The sequence below is a fragment of the Myotis brandtii genome, unplaced genomic scaffold (genome assembly GCF_000412655.1).
Source record: "Myotis brandtii unplaced genomic scaffold, ASM41265v1 scaffold120, whole genome shotgun sequence".
Taxonomy (NCBI): Eukaryota; Metazoa; Chordata; class Mammalia; order Chiroptera; family Vespertilionidae; genus Myotis; species Myotis brandtii.
The window spans coordinates 2214600-2234697 of NW_005354174.1; the positions used below are offsets into that span (position 1 = coordinate 2214600).

At 36.4% G+C, this 20098-nt stretch overlaps 1 protein-coding gene across 1 annotated transcript in view; it reads right to left on the minus strand.

Annotated features, from left to right (window-relative positions):
- Positions 1 to 2113: 2113 nt before the first annotated feature.
- The window catches only part of MED13 (mediator complex subunit 13), a gene marked incomplete at its 5' end in the record, with an annotated part of 89007 nt that continues 71022 nt past the window's right edge, over positions 2114 to 20098 (minus strand). The window contains 10 exons of the mRNA XM_005858702.2: positions 2114 to 6100; positions 6871 to 6971; positions 7866 to 8039; positions 9416 to 9558; positions 11385 to 11570; positions 11687 to 11845; positions 12563 to 12705; positions 15276 to 15499; positions 15703 to 15894; positions 16547 to 16766. Coding sequence (XP_005858764.2) covers positions 5968 to 6100; positions 6871 to 6971; positions 7866 to 8039; positions 9416 to 9558; positions 11385 to 11570; positions 11687 to 11845; positions 12563 to 12705; positions 15276 to 15499; positions 15703 to 15894; positions 16547 to 16766 — 1675 coding nt within the window. The remainder of the gene's footprint in view (positions 6101 to 6870; positions 6972 to 7865; positions 8040 to 9415; positions 9559 to 11384; positions 11571 to 11686; positions 11846 to 12562; positions 12706 to 15275; positions 15500 to 15702; positions 15895 to 16546; positions 16767 to 20098) is intronic.

Consider the following 20098-nt stretch of genomic DNA (forward strand, 5'->3'; position numbering starts at 1 on the left):
AACGTCTGAATAGCACAACATACCTAAGTATCGTTGCTGATCAAGTTCATCCTATCATGTTGATGGCGTATCACAATGGAGATGGCTTCTTCCAACAAGACAATGCGCCATGCCATGGTGCTCGTATTGTGCAGGAGTGGTTTCAAGAACATGAGGGAGACTTTACCTTGCTTAGGTGGCCCCCACAATCACCAGATCTCAATCCAATTGAGCATTTGTGGGACGAAGTTAAAAGAACCATCAGGCAGCTGGTTCCACAACCATCAAATCTCACAGAACTGGACAGTGCTATTCATCAGGCATGGTGTCAGATTCCTCGCATCACCTTTCAACATCTCGTGGAGTCAATGCCAAGAAGAATTGCCGCGGTATTGAAGGCAAAAGGTGGCCCAACGAAGTACTGATGGGGTGGTCATAACAATATGGCCACTCTGTGTGTGTGTGTGTGTGTGTGTGTGTGTGTGTGTGTATATATATATAGTCTCCCACGTTCGAAGGCTGTTAAATCGCATTGTTTACCCATATATTCAGAAAAAAAAATCACTTCTACTGTCGTGGTAAACCTGCTTCCCTATTTATAATGGTCTGGCGCTCTAGCAAACTTCAGCACTAATTATAGCTAATTTGCCTACAAATGTCAGATGGTCATAATAATCTGGCCACTCAGTGTACATCCTTTTAAAGAATTCTTTTTAAAATTCTGCTGGCAGAAACTATCTTAAAATGACAATTTTGGAATTTGTCCTTAGCTTAAGTTTTACAAAAAAATATTTAAAACTAGAGGCCTGGTGCACAAAACTTGTGCAGAGGTAGGGTCCCTAGGCCTGGCCAGGTGATCAGGGCCGATCTGTGGAGCGACCAGCAGGGTGATCAGGGGCCCCCTGCTGGCACCCGCCTTGGCTGGCCTGGCACCACCCACTCACCAGCCCTGTCCTGCCCGCCACCGCTGCAGGTTTCCTCCCTCTGCGGGGTGACTGACAGGGTGGTCGGAGGGCCCCTGCTGGCACCCATCTTAGAGGCGACCAGCGGGGCGATTGGGGGGGACAGCGCTGCAAGCTCGCCGGCCAGCCCTGCCCCCTGATCACCCTGCTGCCACCAGTCAATTCCCTCTGTAGGGCGACTAGGGGAGTGGGGGAGAGGCCCTGCTGGCACTCACCTTGGCTGGCCTGGGGCCTGCGGGCTGGGGGCAGCTCCTGCATTGAGTGTCTGCCCCGATGGTCAGTGCGTGTCATAGCAACTGGTCGTTCCACTGGTCATTCGGTCAATTTGCATATCAGGCTTTTATTATGTAGGAGGACTAGAGGCCTGGTGCACGAATTTGCACACTAGTGGGGTTCAGCCGGCCTGCCCCCGATGGTGGCCATTGGGAGCAGGCCGGCGGGAGCAAGGGGCCGTGGGTGTTCTGGTCATTCCACCATTTGGTCAATTTGCATATTACTCTTTTATTATATAGGATAGCTGCTTAGACAAAATGGACAGAGAACAACAACAAAAAAGGACAGAGCTATTTTTAATGGATTGTTCATATCTGAACAACACTCTTGCTTCAAAAACATTTGTGATTTAAAAAAAATAGGACAGAGCTATGCTTTAAATATTTGGTAACTTCTTTCAACTAGAAAACTGATTATTAAACTAATCAGTCTAAAAGGAATTAGTATGCACATGTATATATAATTTTCCTATATAGTTAACATTGATATATGATTAAAGTATTTTCTAAAAATAAAATACTTTAGCCCTGGCCAGTGTGGTCCAGTGGTTAGAAGGTCAGCCCTTGCACCAAAGGGTTGCGGGTTCAATTCCCCATCAAGGGGCACATACCTGGGTTTCGGGTTCCCTCCCAGGTCCATACAGGAGGCCACTAATCTATGTTCCTCTCTCTCTCCCCCCCATCCCTCCTTCCCATCCACTCTCTCTAAAAAGTAATAGAAAAAATATCCTTGGGTGAGGATTAACAAAAAAATAAAATACTTAAGATGGAGAAGTTAAAAGTCCATTAATCAGTTTTTAGGTTGCTCCTTTCCATTTATAAATGACCAAAAAAAATTAATACTGCTCCTGATTTTCACACAAACTTTAAAGATATTTTCAACAGAATGAGACACCACAATGAAGGCTTCATGAATAATTTATTCCATTTGAAGTTTTGTTTTTTTGTGTGTTTTTTTAAAAGTATAAATCTTTTCATTTCCTCAATCACAATTTATACAACTCAGTGTTATGGCATTCGGCAGCAATAGTGTTTGTTCCTTATTCTTTTTTTGTCACTTAAAAAAAAAAAAAAGCAATTGGACCATATTAAGTGTCACTGCTAAACAACTTTAAAACGTCCCTTCATAAAGTGACCAAGTTATTTTGAGTTGATGCTGACACATGTCCAGTAATGATGTTACAATTTGTAGTTTAAATTCAGTAACTCTAAGGTCCACAAATCCAGTTTACTTTGAAAACTAAATCTATTTTAAAACTTTATGAATACATCAACCTGAGGAGTATTTTAGGTCCCAAATCCAGTTTTTTAATTCATACTCCACAAAAAAGAAAACATATATATAAATTTAAACCACAGTTCTGGGCCCATAAAACACCAAGAAAATCCCAAAAGGTTAAGATTTCCAGCTGATTTGGGGGATGGGGCAAAAAATGTATGTCAAAAACATTTTTCTTTAATTTAGACAAACTAAAATCTTAAGAGGAAACCCAGACTAAAACATCACTCATGCACATTAAATGTATTAACAGACTGATATGCAATGCTATAGTGGATGAGAGGCAAATTATATGATGCAACAGCATTTAAAAACTTCCTTTTAATGTATTCAATTTGAACATTTTAAATAATGCAACATAGTATTTTGATATTACAGTATTAACATAGTGCTTGATTAAAGATCTGCAAATCTTTGTAGTAACACATTAAGTTAAAAAAGTTACCTCAGAAGGTAAATATGAAGACAAAAGGAGAATATTTTAATACAGTAATCTGTGCCATACTGACAATTGAGTAGGAATACAGCTGAGGATAGCTGACTAAGTAGTAAGAGCTTAATTTTAGTGGTTTAAGAAAAGTTTAGAAAGATTAAAAATTACAACTACTTTAAAATTTAAGGATTACATATAAGTACACTTGGTGGCCTTCTGGCCAAACAATAAGGTGTACAGAAATTTATTCATACAGTGTTAATTCACAGTCCTGATAACTGAATGGCTTGCATAAGAAAGGTATGGCTAGATGTTTCTCACTGGCTGGAAGCAGACATTATGTAAGTAATCTTTTGAAATGCCAAAATACTGAAATTCCACCCTGCTTTATAATGGATAACAGCACAAAAAAACAGATATTAGCACTGTAACAAGGAAGTCAAGGTGTTGCTGATCAACTGGTATAAAGCGTATTATTTTGCTTACCTATTTAAACAAAACAAAACAGCCTACACTTGTCTGTGGCAGTACATTAGTAAGTTAGATCCATCATCCTGCATAAAAGGCTTTTTTTTTTTTTTTCGAAATAAGTCTCGGACCTTTTCTAATGGCTATTTAATAATTTTATATTTGAGTGTGAACTCATATATGAAAGGAAGAAAAACACATCTTATCAGTAAATCCTGAATATTTAGGAACTACTCCCTGATTCCCAAATAAAAAGGAATTGTATACTGGGTTCATTCCTTATGGCTCCATATAAAAGAAACTGTCAGGGAATAATTTTTTAAAAATCTATTTTCAAACTGAGATGTGGTTACTAAAGGGTAGTAATTTTAAACAACTGAGAATATAGCTTCTATTTTTAAAAGTTACTATTGTGCTAAGTATATAAAAAAGGATACTCTTTTTATAGAAATTCCAAATAAGCATCTTTTCCTTCAAATCTCAGACAAGTTTTTTTAAAGTATAGAATAAACATGCAACATAATCCTTAGTGTGTGAGCATAATTTAAAAATGAATGCAGAGATGTGATCTTTAAATTTTAATTTCAAAATATGCTGGGATATCCATTGGGATTGCATAATTTTGAAAAAATGATTGATAAATCTTTGTCACTAATTGTGTTTTCTTTATAGAAAAAAAGACTTGTTAATATTTTAATATACACAATTTGAAGAAGTTATATTGTTCATAAGAAAGTGATATTTAAGCTAAGCATATAGAATTTACAAAACGTTTCAGTAAAAAATAAAATAAAATAAAACATACCGAATTACTGCTTTGTAAATACAATTGATTTTGTCCTTGTAGAGAATTAGTGAACTTATAAATCCGGAATTTTGCTAGACTGTTTCCAAGAAAGATAGGTAGACTTGGCGACTGTGAATTCAAGTCAGCAGCACAACAGGTAGGAGGCTAACTTGGACTCTCTTGTGAGCAGCACTGTAGAAAGGATTTTTCAAGGGGGTAAAGCCTGCATAGAAGCAATTATCTTGGCATGTGCAAACAAGAAGGGGGGAAAGCTGTATCGAAGGAAGGGGTGAATTAAAGTCCCTAAAATTCAAGTCCCTTCTTTAGGGAGGTGAGAACCTCCTTGACATATGTCCTGCCTTAATCTGAACTGTGTTATAGAAAAGTATAGACTCTGGTGTTTGGGACTGTCATCTCCAAACCAAGAAAATTAAATAAATAAAAGGCAAAGGGGAAACAAACAGGTTAAGTTTAGAAAATGGTTTTTAACTAGTGAAATAGAGTCTGAATACCAGAATTCACTGAGAATCTATTTACACCACAGTTTGATTGCACACACACACCCATACATATGCATACTCTCACACACATTCCCAATCTTTAATTTAAAAAAAAAAAGTCAAACAATCAAGAGTGACTGCTCTTAAAATAATTTGTAAAATGCCTAGAGCTGGGCTAAATTTCAACCTTATAGCAGATCCTGAAGATAATTTTCATAATTAATAATATTCCCATGCCTAGATGTGCCACTGTTAAAACTGAAAAAAATTTAAGCATGTAACATGAAACACCAAAATTAGTTTAAGCATTCAGTAGCAAATGTTTTTCTTGTAAAACTAAGTTTTTTTTCCCCACTGGAAATGGCCTGAAATATTAGTCATAGCCCTAAACCATAGTACAAAATATAACTGAAGATTTCTCATTTTATTCTAAGTTAAACCACTTAACAATATCACTTGTATATTGCCATCATGTTATTCTGTAAAGGTGTGATATATAAAATGCTGTAAGACCTGGTACCTTTTCAATTTATAAACACAGTGAACTTCATTACTGTACATGTACTCTGCAACTACAGCTTAGCTGTAAATCCTCCACACACAATGGTATGGACATTATTCCCCCTCTATTCCCATTAAACTGTACATCAAGACAATACAAATTTACTGTCCCACCCACCCCTTACAAAAAAATAATACTCTAAAAGCAACCCTACTGCAACTTTTTAATTAAGACGATTACATATATTTTAGACCAATTGCTTTAAAGCAAGAAGGCAGTATAAACCTTCTAGGAAAATTTTTATAAAAGAGGTTAAGAAATATAAGACAATTTATACATTTAAAAACTTACAATAAATAAGAGATGCAGGCATTTTGAATACTAGATACTATACTCCAATACAAGAACACCTTGATGTTCTGAAACCATATGTTGAAATTCATTGCTCCTTGTTTCCTCTCCATGCTTTTATTATTCATTTAACATGACTGGGTACTATGGCTCATTACTTTTCACAAATACTGTGACTGGAAAAAAAAGGTTAATTTTGCTACGAAAATGTTATAATACGTTTTGTATGATCAGTCATCACCCTAAAGAGTTCAATATAGTCAATGAAAAATAGCAGGGTTATAGCCCCTCCCCCAAGTCAAAACAATATTTGTTGAAGTAATAAGAATTAGACCCTATCACAAATGACTTTCAGTGAGAAGATAACTGTAACTTAATCTTGCAGCAAATGTCTTTTCCTTGTTATTTTCTTGCACAGTTCCATCAAATGAAGATCACAGCATATTCATGATAAAGTTATATAACTGATTCAGCACCACAAAATGAATTGGGAGACATGAGCGTCTGTCCTGGATCGCAGGGTCACAGGTTAGCCAGGAGAGTGCATTGTACTGTTCCAAAACAAACCTGAAAAGCAAATAAACTATTTAAGTCGTGTATTTATTTATACTGTAGATTTTGGGAGCAGTTTCCAATTATGGCATCTTAAGATTCAAAGTAACTTAAAAAAAAAAAAAAGATGGAAGGGCCCAGCCAGTGTGGCTTTGTGGTTGAGTGTTGACCTATGAACCAGGAAGTCATGGTTCGATTCCTGGTCATGGCATATGCCCAGGTTTTGGGCTTGTTCCCCAGTGGGGGTCGTGGAGGAGGCAGCCGATGAATGATTATCTTTCATCATTAATGTTTCTACCCCTCTCTCCCTCCTCTTTCCTCTCTCTGAAATCAATAAAAACCATTTTTTAAAAAGTGGAAGTTATGGAATAGTGAGTCCTTGGGGAGATTAGAGTACTTCATAAAAATTACTCTAAAGTAGATCACATGTGTTAACAAGAAAAAACACTCATTCTGAATGGTATCATTTATCTCAGTGATGGCGAACCTATGACACGCGTGTCAGAGGTGACACGCGAACTCATTTTTTTGGTTTATTTTTCTTTGTTAAATGGTATTGAAATATATAAAATAAGTATCAAAAAATATAAGTCTTTGTTTTACTATGGTTGCAAATATCAAAAAATTTCTATATGTGACACAGCACCAGAGTTAAGTTAGGGTTTTTCAAAATGCTGACATGCCCAGCTCAAAAGGTTCACCATCACTGATATATCTCAAGACCCAAGAAAAATATATAAGGATCAATACTGGAGAGAACACCTAATGGTAAAAAAGAGCTGTACCTGAGGACATCTGAAGTCTGATTTGAGTCAAGTGGGTGGGAGTCTTTACTGTGAAGCAGCTCATCAGATTGCACTGAAGGCACATGGAGGTGCAAAGAGGCCTAAAAATAACAAGTAACAGGATATCAGCCAAAGGAAAAAACCAAGGTGTCTGCCTTGATGAGATACATTTTAGACTTACATAAGGAATATAAAAATGCTTCTTTTTGTTTAAGTCATTACAGTAGTAATTTATATCAAACCTTACTTCCTTTTCTTCAGCTTTATTGTTTTTTAGACATGATAATCTTAAAAAAAAAAAAGGATTTCCAATTATTTTCTAAGTGTAACCTGACTAAATGTGTAAAGTAAATGTTTAAGGAAGCACTAAACTGATAAACCTCAGTACAGTCTGTATCTAGTTTACATAGAACTTAAGCCTATATAGATATACCTAGATGTAGCACTGAAAGAAGTTAACACGAGTCAAGCATATGCAAATATTTTACTTACAAAGTTATAAATCTTTTTTTCCTTAGTTAAAATAACTTCTTTATTTTAAAACTATAGGAAGACAGATTTGGAACAGTCAAGGCAAGAACAAGGAGATATTTGAAAAATCCAACGGATTTATTTCATCTTGAAAACCAAATTCTGGTAATATAAGTTTTCTCCCTAGCTCTAAACTTCAGATGTGCTGTTAAAAATAATACGAGTTCAACAATAAAGAATTATTTAAAAATAATCATAATATAATAATAATATGAGCAAGCATCCCAGAAGTTTAAGATTAAAAGTTCAAACTTAAAAAAAAGTTCAAACTTAATATGAATTTAAAAATTAGAATTATTTCATAATGAGATAACTCTTTTGGTGATCTTGTGTAAAGTCAAATGTGGCAATGCATATAAGACCTTAGACAAAAGCTACAAGGTTTCAAAAAGCCACTTTTATATTTCTTAGAATGTAAACCAACAATTAGCATTATTTAGGAACTAGCATAGAAATGGCAATACCTTAAGAAAAAGGGGACACTGATATTGTGCTTGAGGACATGCTGACCAGAACCAGTCAGGTAAGGGACCCGCTTTGGCAGTTGATACAAAGTAACCAAGGGCCAATGGTTGCTGAAGAATATTAGTTACTTCATCATGAGACTCTGTTGAAAGTAGCCGATCAGTACCCAGACCCTTAAAAAGACAAAATTAAAAGTGTGTTAGTTCATTTGATATATCTAGGCATTAGATATAAATACAGAATGGCTTATGAAAATCAATCACTTCAATTTTTTTAAATGCTGAAGGATATTTTTTAAAATTTCTAGTACTTATTAGTAAGAGTATCATAATTAGTAATACCATTAAAAGAATGAGTCTTAACAGTTGCATAAGGAAATATGTTCAGAGTTTGTGTGTATGTAACTCTTTGTAACTGACTGAAAAATACAAAATGATCAATGAAATTTCTGCATTATTTCCTAAAACTCCTTCAACTAATTCCTGACCACCAAACCTCATCCAAAAGGTGATTAAAATTTAGCTTGTTCATCTAGCACTACCTATAAAATACAATTAATAATGTTTTGAAAAACATTATGACAACACGAGGAGATAGCTACTAAGTGATGTTCATAGCCTTTGGATTAGTCAATGTATTTCTTGGTATTCATTTTAAGGCAATTGGTAAAAAGAAAAAGTGATATGCATAAAGATGTTCATTGCAACACTGCCTATAACAGAAAAAAATAACTTCAATATCCAACATTTTGGGAATGATATAACAAATTATGCTAAAACAACAATGCAATATTAAAAAGCTGATATACTTCTTGAAAGCTACAATATAAATACATCTGGAAGCTAATTTGTTAAAAGTAAAAATGGTCTTATTAAAGTGGTGAGATTATTGGTGCTTTATCTCATATATATTTTTTTAATAATCTCATTTCTTTTCAGTTAAAGAAAGCAGGTAAGAATGCAAGGTAAGAAGACTGGACAAAGATCTTTATTTTTAAAAGGCAGGTTCTAAACATATACATACTAAAATAGTCAAACCACCACTACATATAATTTCACTTAAAGATGTTACTCAAATGAGGCCCAATTAATTTTCAGTTCAAACAGAAAGAAAAAATAGTCTGCTAAAAATAAACAGTTTGGGAGGCAATGTAGTCAGTGTTTTTTCTGTTCTTATGAGAAAATTAGTATTACTATTATGTTGCTTGTTACAGCCCTGATATGAAGAGCAGCTCTTAGAACTATATACTGATTCTCAGATAATCCAGTCCTAGACCTGAGTAGAAGCTATGGTGAAGTGGGAGGAAAAATACAAAAGAAGGATTAATGCAAAGTAGTCTAGAAAATATGAAGTCAGGAAAAGCAGAGCTGCAGAGACCCCCTCTGCCTTAATAATGTATAATTCAAAGAGCAGAAATGCATGAATGTACTGTTAATTTCACTATTTGCTAATTTAAATAAGGGAAAAACAGGACTCTATTTCATGAATCAATTCATTACTAAGTTAATGAATGACATTTAGATAAACTGAACTTTTATAATAGGGTTACCTTGCCAGCATCAACTCCATGGGGGTAATGAGATCCTGGAGAATGTACAGGAGACCCCGTTGGAGAGGCAGGAATAATATTAATGATATCAGGGTCAAGATCATCTGCTGTGTCTAACAAATCAAAGAAACCCATTCCATCTGCTATAAGAGAAAGAAAAAATATTAAGTACTCCATTTTTCATCTCATGGTTATCTATAGGAGAGAGTTAAAATTAATTTAATCAACATCTACTGAGTGCCTTCTGTGTGTCAATTATTGTGCTGAGAGCCATATAAATAATTATACATAAAAAATAATTATGCAGCCCCATTGGTGTGACTCAGTGGTTGAGCTTCAACCCATGCATCAGGAGGTCATGGTTTGATTTCCCGTCAGGGCATATGTCTGGGTTTCAGGCTCGATCCCCAGTAGGAGGCGTGCAGGAGGCAGCTGATCAATGATTTTTTTCTCATCACTGATGTTTCTATTTCTCTCTTCCACTCTTTGAAACCAATAAAAATATACTTTTTAAAACATTTCACAGATATGACCAAGCTAAGGATCTTGAAAGGGGGAGATAAATCTTGCTTATTGAGGTGGTCCTTGTCATCACTGGGGCCCTAATAACAGGGAGGCACTAGGGTTAGTCAATGAAGGAGATGTGCTGATATTATACTGCTGATGTTGAAGATGGAAATAAAGGCCATGAGCAAGAGATGCAAGTGGTCTCTAAAGCTGGCAAAGGCAAGGAAACAGACTGTCTCTTAGAGACTCCAGAAAAAACCAACCCTGCAGACTCTTTGACTTGAGCCCAGTAGGACTTCTGACTTCCAAAACTGTAAGATAAGTGTGTGTCATTTTAAGCCACTAAGCATGTGGTAATTTGTTACAGCAGCAATAGGAAACTTACAGAGCAAACACAGTATGCTGAAAATGAAAATGTACTTAAAATGACAGTACTCATGATTGATACACTTATTCTTTACTATTAAGTAAAACATTCAAATTATTGTATAACACACACAAAAATAGAATAATGAATACCCATACTGTGACTTTAAAAATGTGCCATTTTCTAGGGTAACTCAGAGCAACAGTAGAATATTATTTACTTTTTTCTTCTACTCAAATGCAATCTATAAACTCATTGAGAAAAGTTACATCCCTACTCTTACAATTCATATAAATTACTATATTATTTTGGCAAACCAAGATAGAGAAGAATATAATATGAGCTGCAAAGTGTATATATAGATAACTCAACAGCACAGGCAAAAAACTACAAACATTTTATGACCAATGTTGTCTTTTAAAATAAGTAAATATTTATGAGATAATTCATAGCACCAGTTCTGATATCAATAAGGTGGAAGAATGGTTATATTAGTTTCCTGTTGCTGCTTTAACAAATTATTACAAACTTGTTAGTTTAAAACATCACACATTTATTCTCTAACAGTTTGGGGTCCAGAAGTTTAAATTCAGTTTTATTGGGCTGAAATCAAAGTGTTGGTCATTAGGCCAAAATCAAGGAAGCAGCAGGCCTCTGCTGCTTCTAGAGGATCCAGAGGGTGATCTGTTTCTTTGTCTTTTCCAGCACCTAGAACTGTATTCACTGGCTCATGGCTCCTTCCTCCATCTTTAAAGTCAGCAGTGTAGCATTGGTTTTCTGTGGCTTTGCTTCCCTCTCTTTCCATCACTTGGCCTTCCCCTCTTTGGTGGATAGTCAAACTTCCATTTTATAAGGATACATGTGATTGCATTTTGGACCCACCTAACACAGGATCTCTCCATCTCAAGACCCTTAATCACATCTGCAGCCTTTTTGTTGTTGTTGCTATTGTTTTGCCATATAAGGGCCCATTCACAGGTTTCAGGGACATTCGTAAGATATGGGTATGTGTTGGGAACATTAATCAGCCTACAATCAGCAACAATCATTAAGACTTTTTATATTTGCAAAACCTTTAAAGATTAATTCTCCTACCATTGTTAGGATTGAAAGCTAAGTCCAAATTTTCAGTGGTATAAGTAGCTGAAGCTACTTGCACAGAAGCAGAAGTAGGGAATACAAGTATATGAGTACATGATGTATCCTGTGGGGTATTTAGCTGAGACGTCTGCATATTTAGAGTGGTGCTTCTTCCAAATACAGAACCAGTTGACACAGAATCTGGAAAGGAAATGAAAGGTATTTTTTCTCTTAATAAATGAAGAATCAATTTTACATAATATTTAGAAACTTAAGTGCATGAAGAATTAATTCTGATATAAACTAAAGTAGCTAACCTGGCATAATAACGAAAGAGCCTTGGGGTTCCATTGCTACCAAGCAAGCACTGAGAATGCTGGGAGAGTCGGCAGCAGATATACAACACATTCTACACATGTCTTTGAGTCTTTTACTTAGAGACTGCAAATTTCGACGACTCAGCAAACAGCTCCAATCTGTGGGTATCAACAATAAAAATAATAATCTAAAGTAACACTGTTATTAACACCCTACAGATCCAAAGTTAAAACATAATGGCTTTATCTATTTTTTAAAAAATATATGTTTAATTGATTTCAGAGAGGAAGGGAGAGGGAGAGAGAGAAAGAAACATCAAGGATGAGAGAGAATCATTGATCAGCTGCATCCTGCTCGTCCCCTACTGGGGATAAAGCCCACAATCCGGGCATATGCCCTTGGCAGGAATTGAACCCAGGATCCTTCAGTCCACAGGCCAACACTCTATTCACTGAGCCAAACCGGCTAGGACAAACAATGGTTTTAAAATAAGTGTTATCATCAAGCCAAAACTGTCTTATTGGTGATATTACTCAACATTCTTTATCACCTTAGCGTTAATGTACATCAATATCAATTAGAATCTGCTGAACAGAAGATAAGTTGAATAATAAAAAAAGGAAAAATAAAAATAGTAGTAATGACACTGATATTAAAGTTGTAATATTGTAAAATATACTTTTATATCTGGACTTAAGCCATTTGTGGCTTAGACATCTGTGGTTCCTCTTTAAAAACAAAAATCAGTAACAAAAAACGTTTTTATAAGGTATGCATTTTATCAAGTACATAGTATACCTTTATGTGGTCTGAACAGTGTATGAATTAACATAAAACAGAAATCTAAGTACTAAAAAATAAAAGCACAATTTTACCTTTCAATTCTCCATGACCAATCCTTCCTAGACGGCCAATTACAACTCTCCATGGTAATGAACTCATTTGTACAAGTCCTAAGCACCATTCCCAAAGTTTCTGTAGACCAAATCTTCTAGCAGATCCTTTTTTCCTACGAGCCCTATTGTGTAAAATAAAGAGACAGTCATAAATGTGCCTAAAATTCTTATGACATTTCAAAAGAGCTCAAATTTGTAAAAAAAAAAAAAAAAAAAAAAAACCAAATCTTCTAGCAGATCCTTTTTTCCTACGAGCCCTATTGTGTAAAATAAAGAGACAGTCATAAATGTTGCCTAAAATCTTATGACATTTCAAAAGAGCTCAAATTTGTAAAAAAAAAAAAAAAAAAAAAACTGGTTCCTTAATGCTTGAAACTTTTATACAAGTCCTAAGCAAGAACATATGTAAAATTATAGGGGTGGCATGCTAGTTTGTGGTTTTTTATCATACATTAAAGTATATACAACTCTGAATTCAAAGTTATCCATAAGCATCAAAATTAATCAGAAACACTGCTCTACACCAGAGATTGGCAAAATTTTTCTTTAAAGAGCCAGTATTTTAAGTTTTGTAGGCCATCAAGATTGTGTTATAACAATTCAACTCTGCTGCTGCAGCATGAAAGCAGCCATAGATAATACTTAAATGAACATGGCCCGATTTGGCCCATAAGTTATAGTTTGTCAATCTTTGCTCTACACTTTAAGTTGAAGGATATAAAAAAACACTACACTTCTCAAACCAAACAATGTTATTGAGTTTCTGCATGCATGTCCTCTTTTAGGCAAATAGGTAACATGAGCAACAGTAGCTACCATTTATTGAGTACTTACTATGTACCAAAAATTACACCCAATTTACTTGTAATACCTCATTTTCATCCTAACAACTGTATAACACATAAACTTATCCTCCCAGAGAAGCAAGCTGTAGCTTGGCTGGCTCCAGATCACATAGTCGTTAAGTGGCAGAGTTGGGATTTGAACCCAGGTGTCTACGACTCTAGAGTTGCACCTCTTTCTTAACCTTTCTCTAACTTCTACTTTCAGTAAAATGGCAACACTATCATTGTATTGGAAAGGTGATATTATTCATCCTCTATTCTATGCTTATCCTTCACAGGTAAGAATACTCGTTCCAAAGCTCATTTAATTAGTATAACTATCCCATTTTAAAAAATCAAAATTATGTGAAGGAAATGTATAAAGTACTGCTGTATGGTTTATAAAATAATCAATAAATCTTTGTAACCAATAATATAAAATTCTACTTTTTCAGCACTCCTATAAACTAAGAATCATTAAATATTTCTGTACATAACCAATTTCTGAACTTAAAGGAACAGAATCTTTATACAATAGAGAAAATAAAGGATAAAAACAAATCTTTAAAAATTAAAATTATTGCAAGGATTTGCTTTTCAAGAACTCCCAGGCAGTGTTCCCTAGCTTTGAAACATGTTGAAATATCTACTAAGTGATAACTCAACATGAGGCTCACCTGTTGTGACCTATTAGTTACAGACTTCATAAATAAATGGCCATATTTAATTACTACCAAGAAGAATTCTAAAAAGAAAGCCTCCATTTTCAGAAGACACTCTAACATTTAAATGGTAAAAATTTCAGTCCACAATTTTAGTAAAGAAAGTTAAAAGTTAACTCAATGTAGGGATTATATCTTAGATGGTACATGAAAAAAATAAATTTCTAGGGTGCTTCACTAGTTTGTTTTTAAAATTGCAGAGGGCTTTCTAGTTCTATGCCTCAAAATTTTTTCAGGTTAAAATCATTATTTCAAGCTTTATTATTAAGAATTTAGGAAGCTTGCCCTAGCCGGTTTGGCTCAGTGGATAGAGGACCGGCCTGCGGACTGAAGGGTCCCGGGTTTGATTCCAGTCAAAGGCACATGATTGGGTTGTTGGCTTGATCCCCAGTGTGGGGTGTGCAGGAGGCAGCCGATCGATGGTTCTCTCTCATCATTGATGTTTCTGTCTCTCTTTCCCTTTCCCTTCCTCTCTGAAATCAATAAAAAATATATTAAAAAAAAAAATTTAGGAAGCTTAACCTCTTTTGTCTGTGTAACAGATTAATCAAATTTATTTTTAATTCTCTTAATTATACAATGTATATATACACTACGTAAGGGTAAGAACCTACAATCCCAAGACTTAATATTTTATTTATTCATTTTTATTTATTTGTTTTTTAGAGAGAAGCATCAAGTTGTTGTTCCACTTATTTATGCATTCATTGGTTGCTTCTTGTATGTGCCCTGACTGGGGATCAAATCAACTGATGCTCTAACAAACTGATCTACCCCAGCCAGGCCAAGACGTAATTTAAAAAAAATTTTTTTTATTGATTTTCAGAGACAGAAGAAGGGAGAGAGAGAAAAAAAAATAGAGATATCAATGAGAGAGAAACATCAATTGGCTGCCTCCTGCAAGCCTCCTAACTGGGGATCAAGCCTGCAACCAGGGCATGTGTCCTGACCGGGAATCTAACTGGTTACCTCTTGGTGTATGGGATGACACTCAACCAACTGAGCCACCGGCAGGGCAAGAGTTAATATTTTAATGTACATGAACCGCAAAACAGTTTTCTACTCATTAAATATAAAATGTAAATGTGTGTGTATGAATTTTAAAAATGGGATGATATAATGATACATTTAAAGAAATGTAAGTACCTATTTGGAACATCGATGTTAATGATACATGTTTCTAAAAGTTCTCCATATAGATCTGTGCAAGAAGCAAGAATCCATCTCTGATCATGTGATAAACAGTACCCCACGAAAAGAACATTATATTTCTGTCCAGCTTCTCCAAATGTTTCTCCTAGCTCTGTCTGTTTATCCTTCACTGGAGCCAGAATAAAAGGAGGTGTATAAAGTCGAATACACTCTGGTCTCTGTAAAACAAAAAATTAAGGTACTATGGTACTATACAATCACAGAAAAATCTTTTATTAAAAAGATTTTTATTGAAAATGTGATATATTATCTTTTCCCAATTATAAGATAATTGGAAAATGAGAGCTAAACAGAGAACTGCACTTCGTTTTGCATAAAATGTATAGTTTTTAATAACTCTGGTCATAGAAAGCATACTTACATCAGGACTTTTAAGAGCAGTCTCCATGGCTAAACCTGGACCAAACCCAGTCAATGTTTTCACATTGGTTGATGTTGGAAGGGGTCTCCGGCACTGGGTAAAGGCCGAAAAAGCCAGGGATTTTAAATGCTGGGTATAGATTTCTCTATCTTCATGCTTCACAGGTTGCAACAGGTACTGACAAGGAACAATCTAGGAATTATAGGCAAATATTACAAATGTTAAACTTCGAACAAGTCACAAGAGAATAAAAAGGGCTGTAGGTTTGAAATTCTAAAACTTTTACTAGAAAATTTAAACAAACCAAAATAAAATGATAAACTAAATAATTTTATAGGAATTTAATAGTCAACTTTACCAATGGGCTATGTAAAAATCTTTAAAAATTTCTATATATCAGTTTTGATATTGCCATTGACTGGTCCTGTTGTAGTCTATAAATAATACAAAATCTCTGCAAATAACTTAATATGGTTCAATTCTTTCTACTTTTACTTGCAACCTGTTTTATTTAGATCCATACTCTAATTTTTGTACTTAAGTTTATGAACTTAAAAACTGGTTTATAAAAGTAACACAAGAGAAATATTCAATGTACTTCATGCAATCTTTATTTTCCATTATTACTGTGGTTCCTTTTATTTTTCATTATTATTGACATAATTGCAAAGTCTCTCTTTTATAAACTCTCTACGATTTCTAGTATAATATCACTTAAAATAAAATCTACATAACAGAACCTGGCTATACAAAATCTATTTAGACACAGACTAGTATCTTTGAAACTTCTATCAACATCCAAAGGTTTTATATAAATTTTATCTCCAACATTTATCATTCTTACCTGTACAGAAACAGTACTCTTAATATGAGGAGGAAGAGTCTGGACCATTTCCAGAAAGCATCGAAGTAGCCCCAAAGTCCATACATTAGAAGAATTAGTGCTCTCATCTTTATTTTCATATGTAAAAGGATCAATTATATAAACGACAATTGCAGGTGGATAAGTGATTGCATGTGAGTCACCATCTGTGGGGATACCCACTTTATCCCGATCCATCGTGCTAAAATTCAAGGTAGAAATAAGACAGTTAGGAAAGAAGTTGTATTATTCCTTTCTTGGGGAAGCATTAAAAGCAGGTTCTTAATACCTCATCCCCTTTTCAGAGAACCTCTCTAAAATTGAAGGACATCTCTTTTTCTTCAAAGAGAACTATAAACACCATATGTAAAATTTCATGGTGTACGAAGATCCTTGTGTTGACATCTTGCTTTAGAAAGGAATTCTTTAAATCCATAGAGAAGGGGTGGGGAATGCCCAGCCCACGGGCCATAAAAGTCCTGGGAAATCATTTGGTCTGGTTCATAGGTCGACACTCAACCACTGAACCACACTGGCTGGGTTAGCAGGCTAATTTTTAAGTTGATAATTTTGTATGGCCCACAAATGATGTTATAAATATCCAAATGGCTCTTGGCAGAAAAAAGGTTCACCACCCGTGCCACAGACTATCAAAAATACTAGAGAGCTTACTGCTTAGGTGATAAAACTGAGACAAAGATAAGCTAAATGAGCGGCCCAAGATCTCAAAGCTGGCTAGAAGCAGAGCTAAACTAGAAAGAAATCAGGTTTCCAAACTTAGTCAATGTCCAACTACATTTTTAGCTATAGACAGTCATTTTTTACTTCATAACTTCAAAAGTGAGTAAGGTTCATTCTTTGATGGTGATATTTTTTTAAAACTCCAAATATATGGAGAGGTTCAAGATAAATGGGTCAATCTGGATAATTAATAGTTTGTTTTTACTCACATAAATGAGTATAGCTTTGGGCAAAACTGCACCTGGGTAGCTGAAAGATGTAATTAAGCTCAGGCTAATCTAACCGAAAAATCAGAAGGGAAATTCACTCAATACCTTCTTCAGAAAAGTAATGAAGAGAGCTATCATTATCGTTGTTGTCAAAAACAACTCAAGCGCCCTAGCTGGTTTGGCTCAGCGGATAGAGCGCCGGCCTGCGGACTCAAGGGTCCCAGGTTCGATTCCGGTCAAGGGCATGTACCTGGGTTGTAGGCACATCCCCAGTAGGGGGAGTGGAAGAGGCAGCTGAATCAATGTTTCTCTCTCATCGATGTTTCTAACTCGCTATCCCTCTCCCTTCCTCTCTGTAAAAAAATCAATAAAATATATTTTAAAAAAAAACAACTCAAGCATTTGGAAGAAGCATTGTAAGCACTTACTGTGCATTATATCCTACTAATGGCCCAGTGCACAAATTTGTGCACAATGAAAGGAAATTAATTAGAAGAAATATTTTAATATCGCTGTTCACCCTCTCTATAATAGAAGTGTCAACCAAATTCAGGATCGACAATGACAGATCGAAACACGCATGTGATTAGCGCCACTGAGAGCTTTATATGTGTCACGCATGCACGAGTCAACTTAGCCTTTTATAGATATAGAATAAACTTGCTTAACTAGACCTGCTTTCTGATTTAGCTAAACTTTTTCCAGCCCAGTGAAGCACCCCAACTTCTCTTTCAGGTAATTGTCAGCAACAGAGCAGTAAATATCATCACGAAGCAGATTATTATGATAGATCATGCAGGGAAAACAAAGGGTAAAATATTTAACTGCAGCAGAGTGACTATATTGTGCACAGTGAGAAAACCTGAAGTCATTTTCAAGGTCCACCATTTCTCACTTCTTTTCAGTCGGGTCAAGTTTCTAAGCTTTCTAAATCTCCGTTTTCCAGCTAATGAAAAGAAAATAGGATTCCACTGAGTCTCCTATCTACCCGTTCCAGGACTTCTGTGAGGATCAAATGAGATGAGGCACAGGAAAATGTTTCACAGACATTTGGTTAAAGTGTAAAATGTTTGCACCTGGCTATAAAGCAAGTCGTGTTCCTGGGCTGAAGAAACTCCAAGGAGGCTAGTTGCTAGAGAGAGGAAGCTGGGTGTTGCTATGTGACGCATTACCCGGTGCCCACGGCCACTGTTTCCGGGCTGGCTGGGCTGTGGGCCGCATTTTGCACCATGGGGTCTTGGCAGCATTGGCTGCAATTTGGTGGGGTGTCCCACTTGGGGGAAGCTGAGTGTTGCTTTGTGGGCACCAGGTCTGCACTGCTGTTTCTCTGTAAATGGCCAGCTCCTGCATTGATCATCTGCCCCCTGGTGGTCAGTGTGCATCATAGTGACCAATCGGATGGACACTTACCATATTAGCCTTTTATATATATAGGTACCTTGCTCCCATTTTATAGATAAGCAAACAGGCTCAGAAAGGTTAGATAACTTTCCCAAAGTCACAAAGCCAGTAAATGGCAGAGCTGAGATTTAAATCTTGGTATGACTCTTATGCCTGAAGAGGCTAGTTCAATAGTGACTTTCTAAATCACTGGAGTGACTTGCAAAGGCAAATCTACTTGACAGTTTTATCACAGAACAGATTCAAACATCATAGAATAGTTGGACTAAATGGTTTTCAATGTCTCAGTTCCCAGCCTGAGATTCTAGAAGTCTGTGATAAAGACTTTATGACAATGCCTGGCTCAGTGGTTGAGTGTTGACTCATGAACAAAGAGGTCACTGGTTTGATTCCTGATCAGGACACATGCCTGGGTTGTATGCTCCATCCCCAGTAGAGTGTACAGGAGGCAGCTGATAAATGTTTCTCTCATAATCAATTTTTCTCTCTCTACCTTCTCCTTCTCCCTTCCTCTCTCTCTAAAAGTCAATAAAAACATATATAAAAGCCTAAGCGACCGTGATGACAGGTCGCTATGATGCGCACTGACCACCAGGGGGCAAATGCTCAACACAGGAGTTGCCCCCTGGTGGTCAGTGCACTCCCACAATGGGAGCGCCGCCCAGCCAGAAGCTGGGCTCATGGCTGTTAAGTGCAGCTGCAGCGGCGGGAGTCTCTCCAGCCTCCGCAGCAGTGATACCGGGTGGTGGTGGCGGCAGGTGCAGCGGGGCCAGGATCACTGGCAACGGAGCTGTGCCCAGCCCCAGCTGGGCTCCTCCACAGCCACCTGCAGTTTTGGCACTGCTACATCCCTCGGGGGGATGTCGGACTGCCGGGTTTCAGCCCCTGAGGGGTCCCAAATTGTGAGAGGGCACAGGCCAGGCTGAGGGACCCCACCCATGCACAAATCTATGCACAGGGCCTCTAGTAAAAAAACATTATTTTAAAAAAGACTTGCCCTGACTGGTTTGGCTCAGTGGATACTGTGGACTGAAGGGTCCCAGGTTCGATTCCAGTCAAGGGCATGCACCTTGGTTGCGGGCACATCCCCATTAGAGGAGTGTACAGGAGGCAGCTGAATTGATGTTCCTCTCATCAATGTTTCTAACTCTCTATCCCTCTCCCTTTCTCTCTGTAAAAAAAT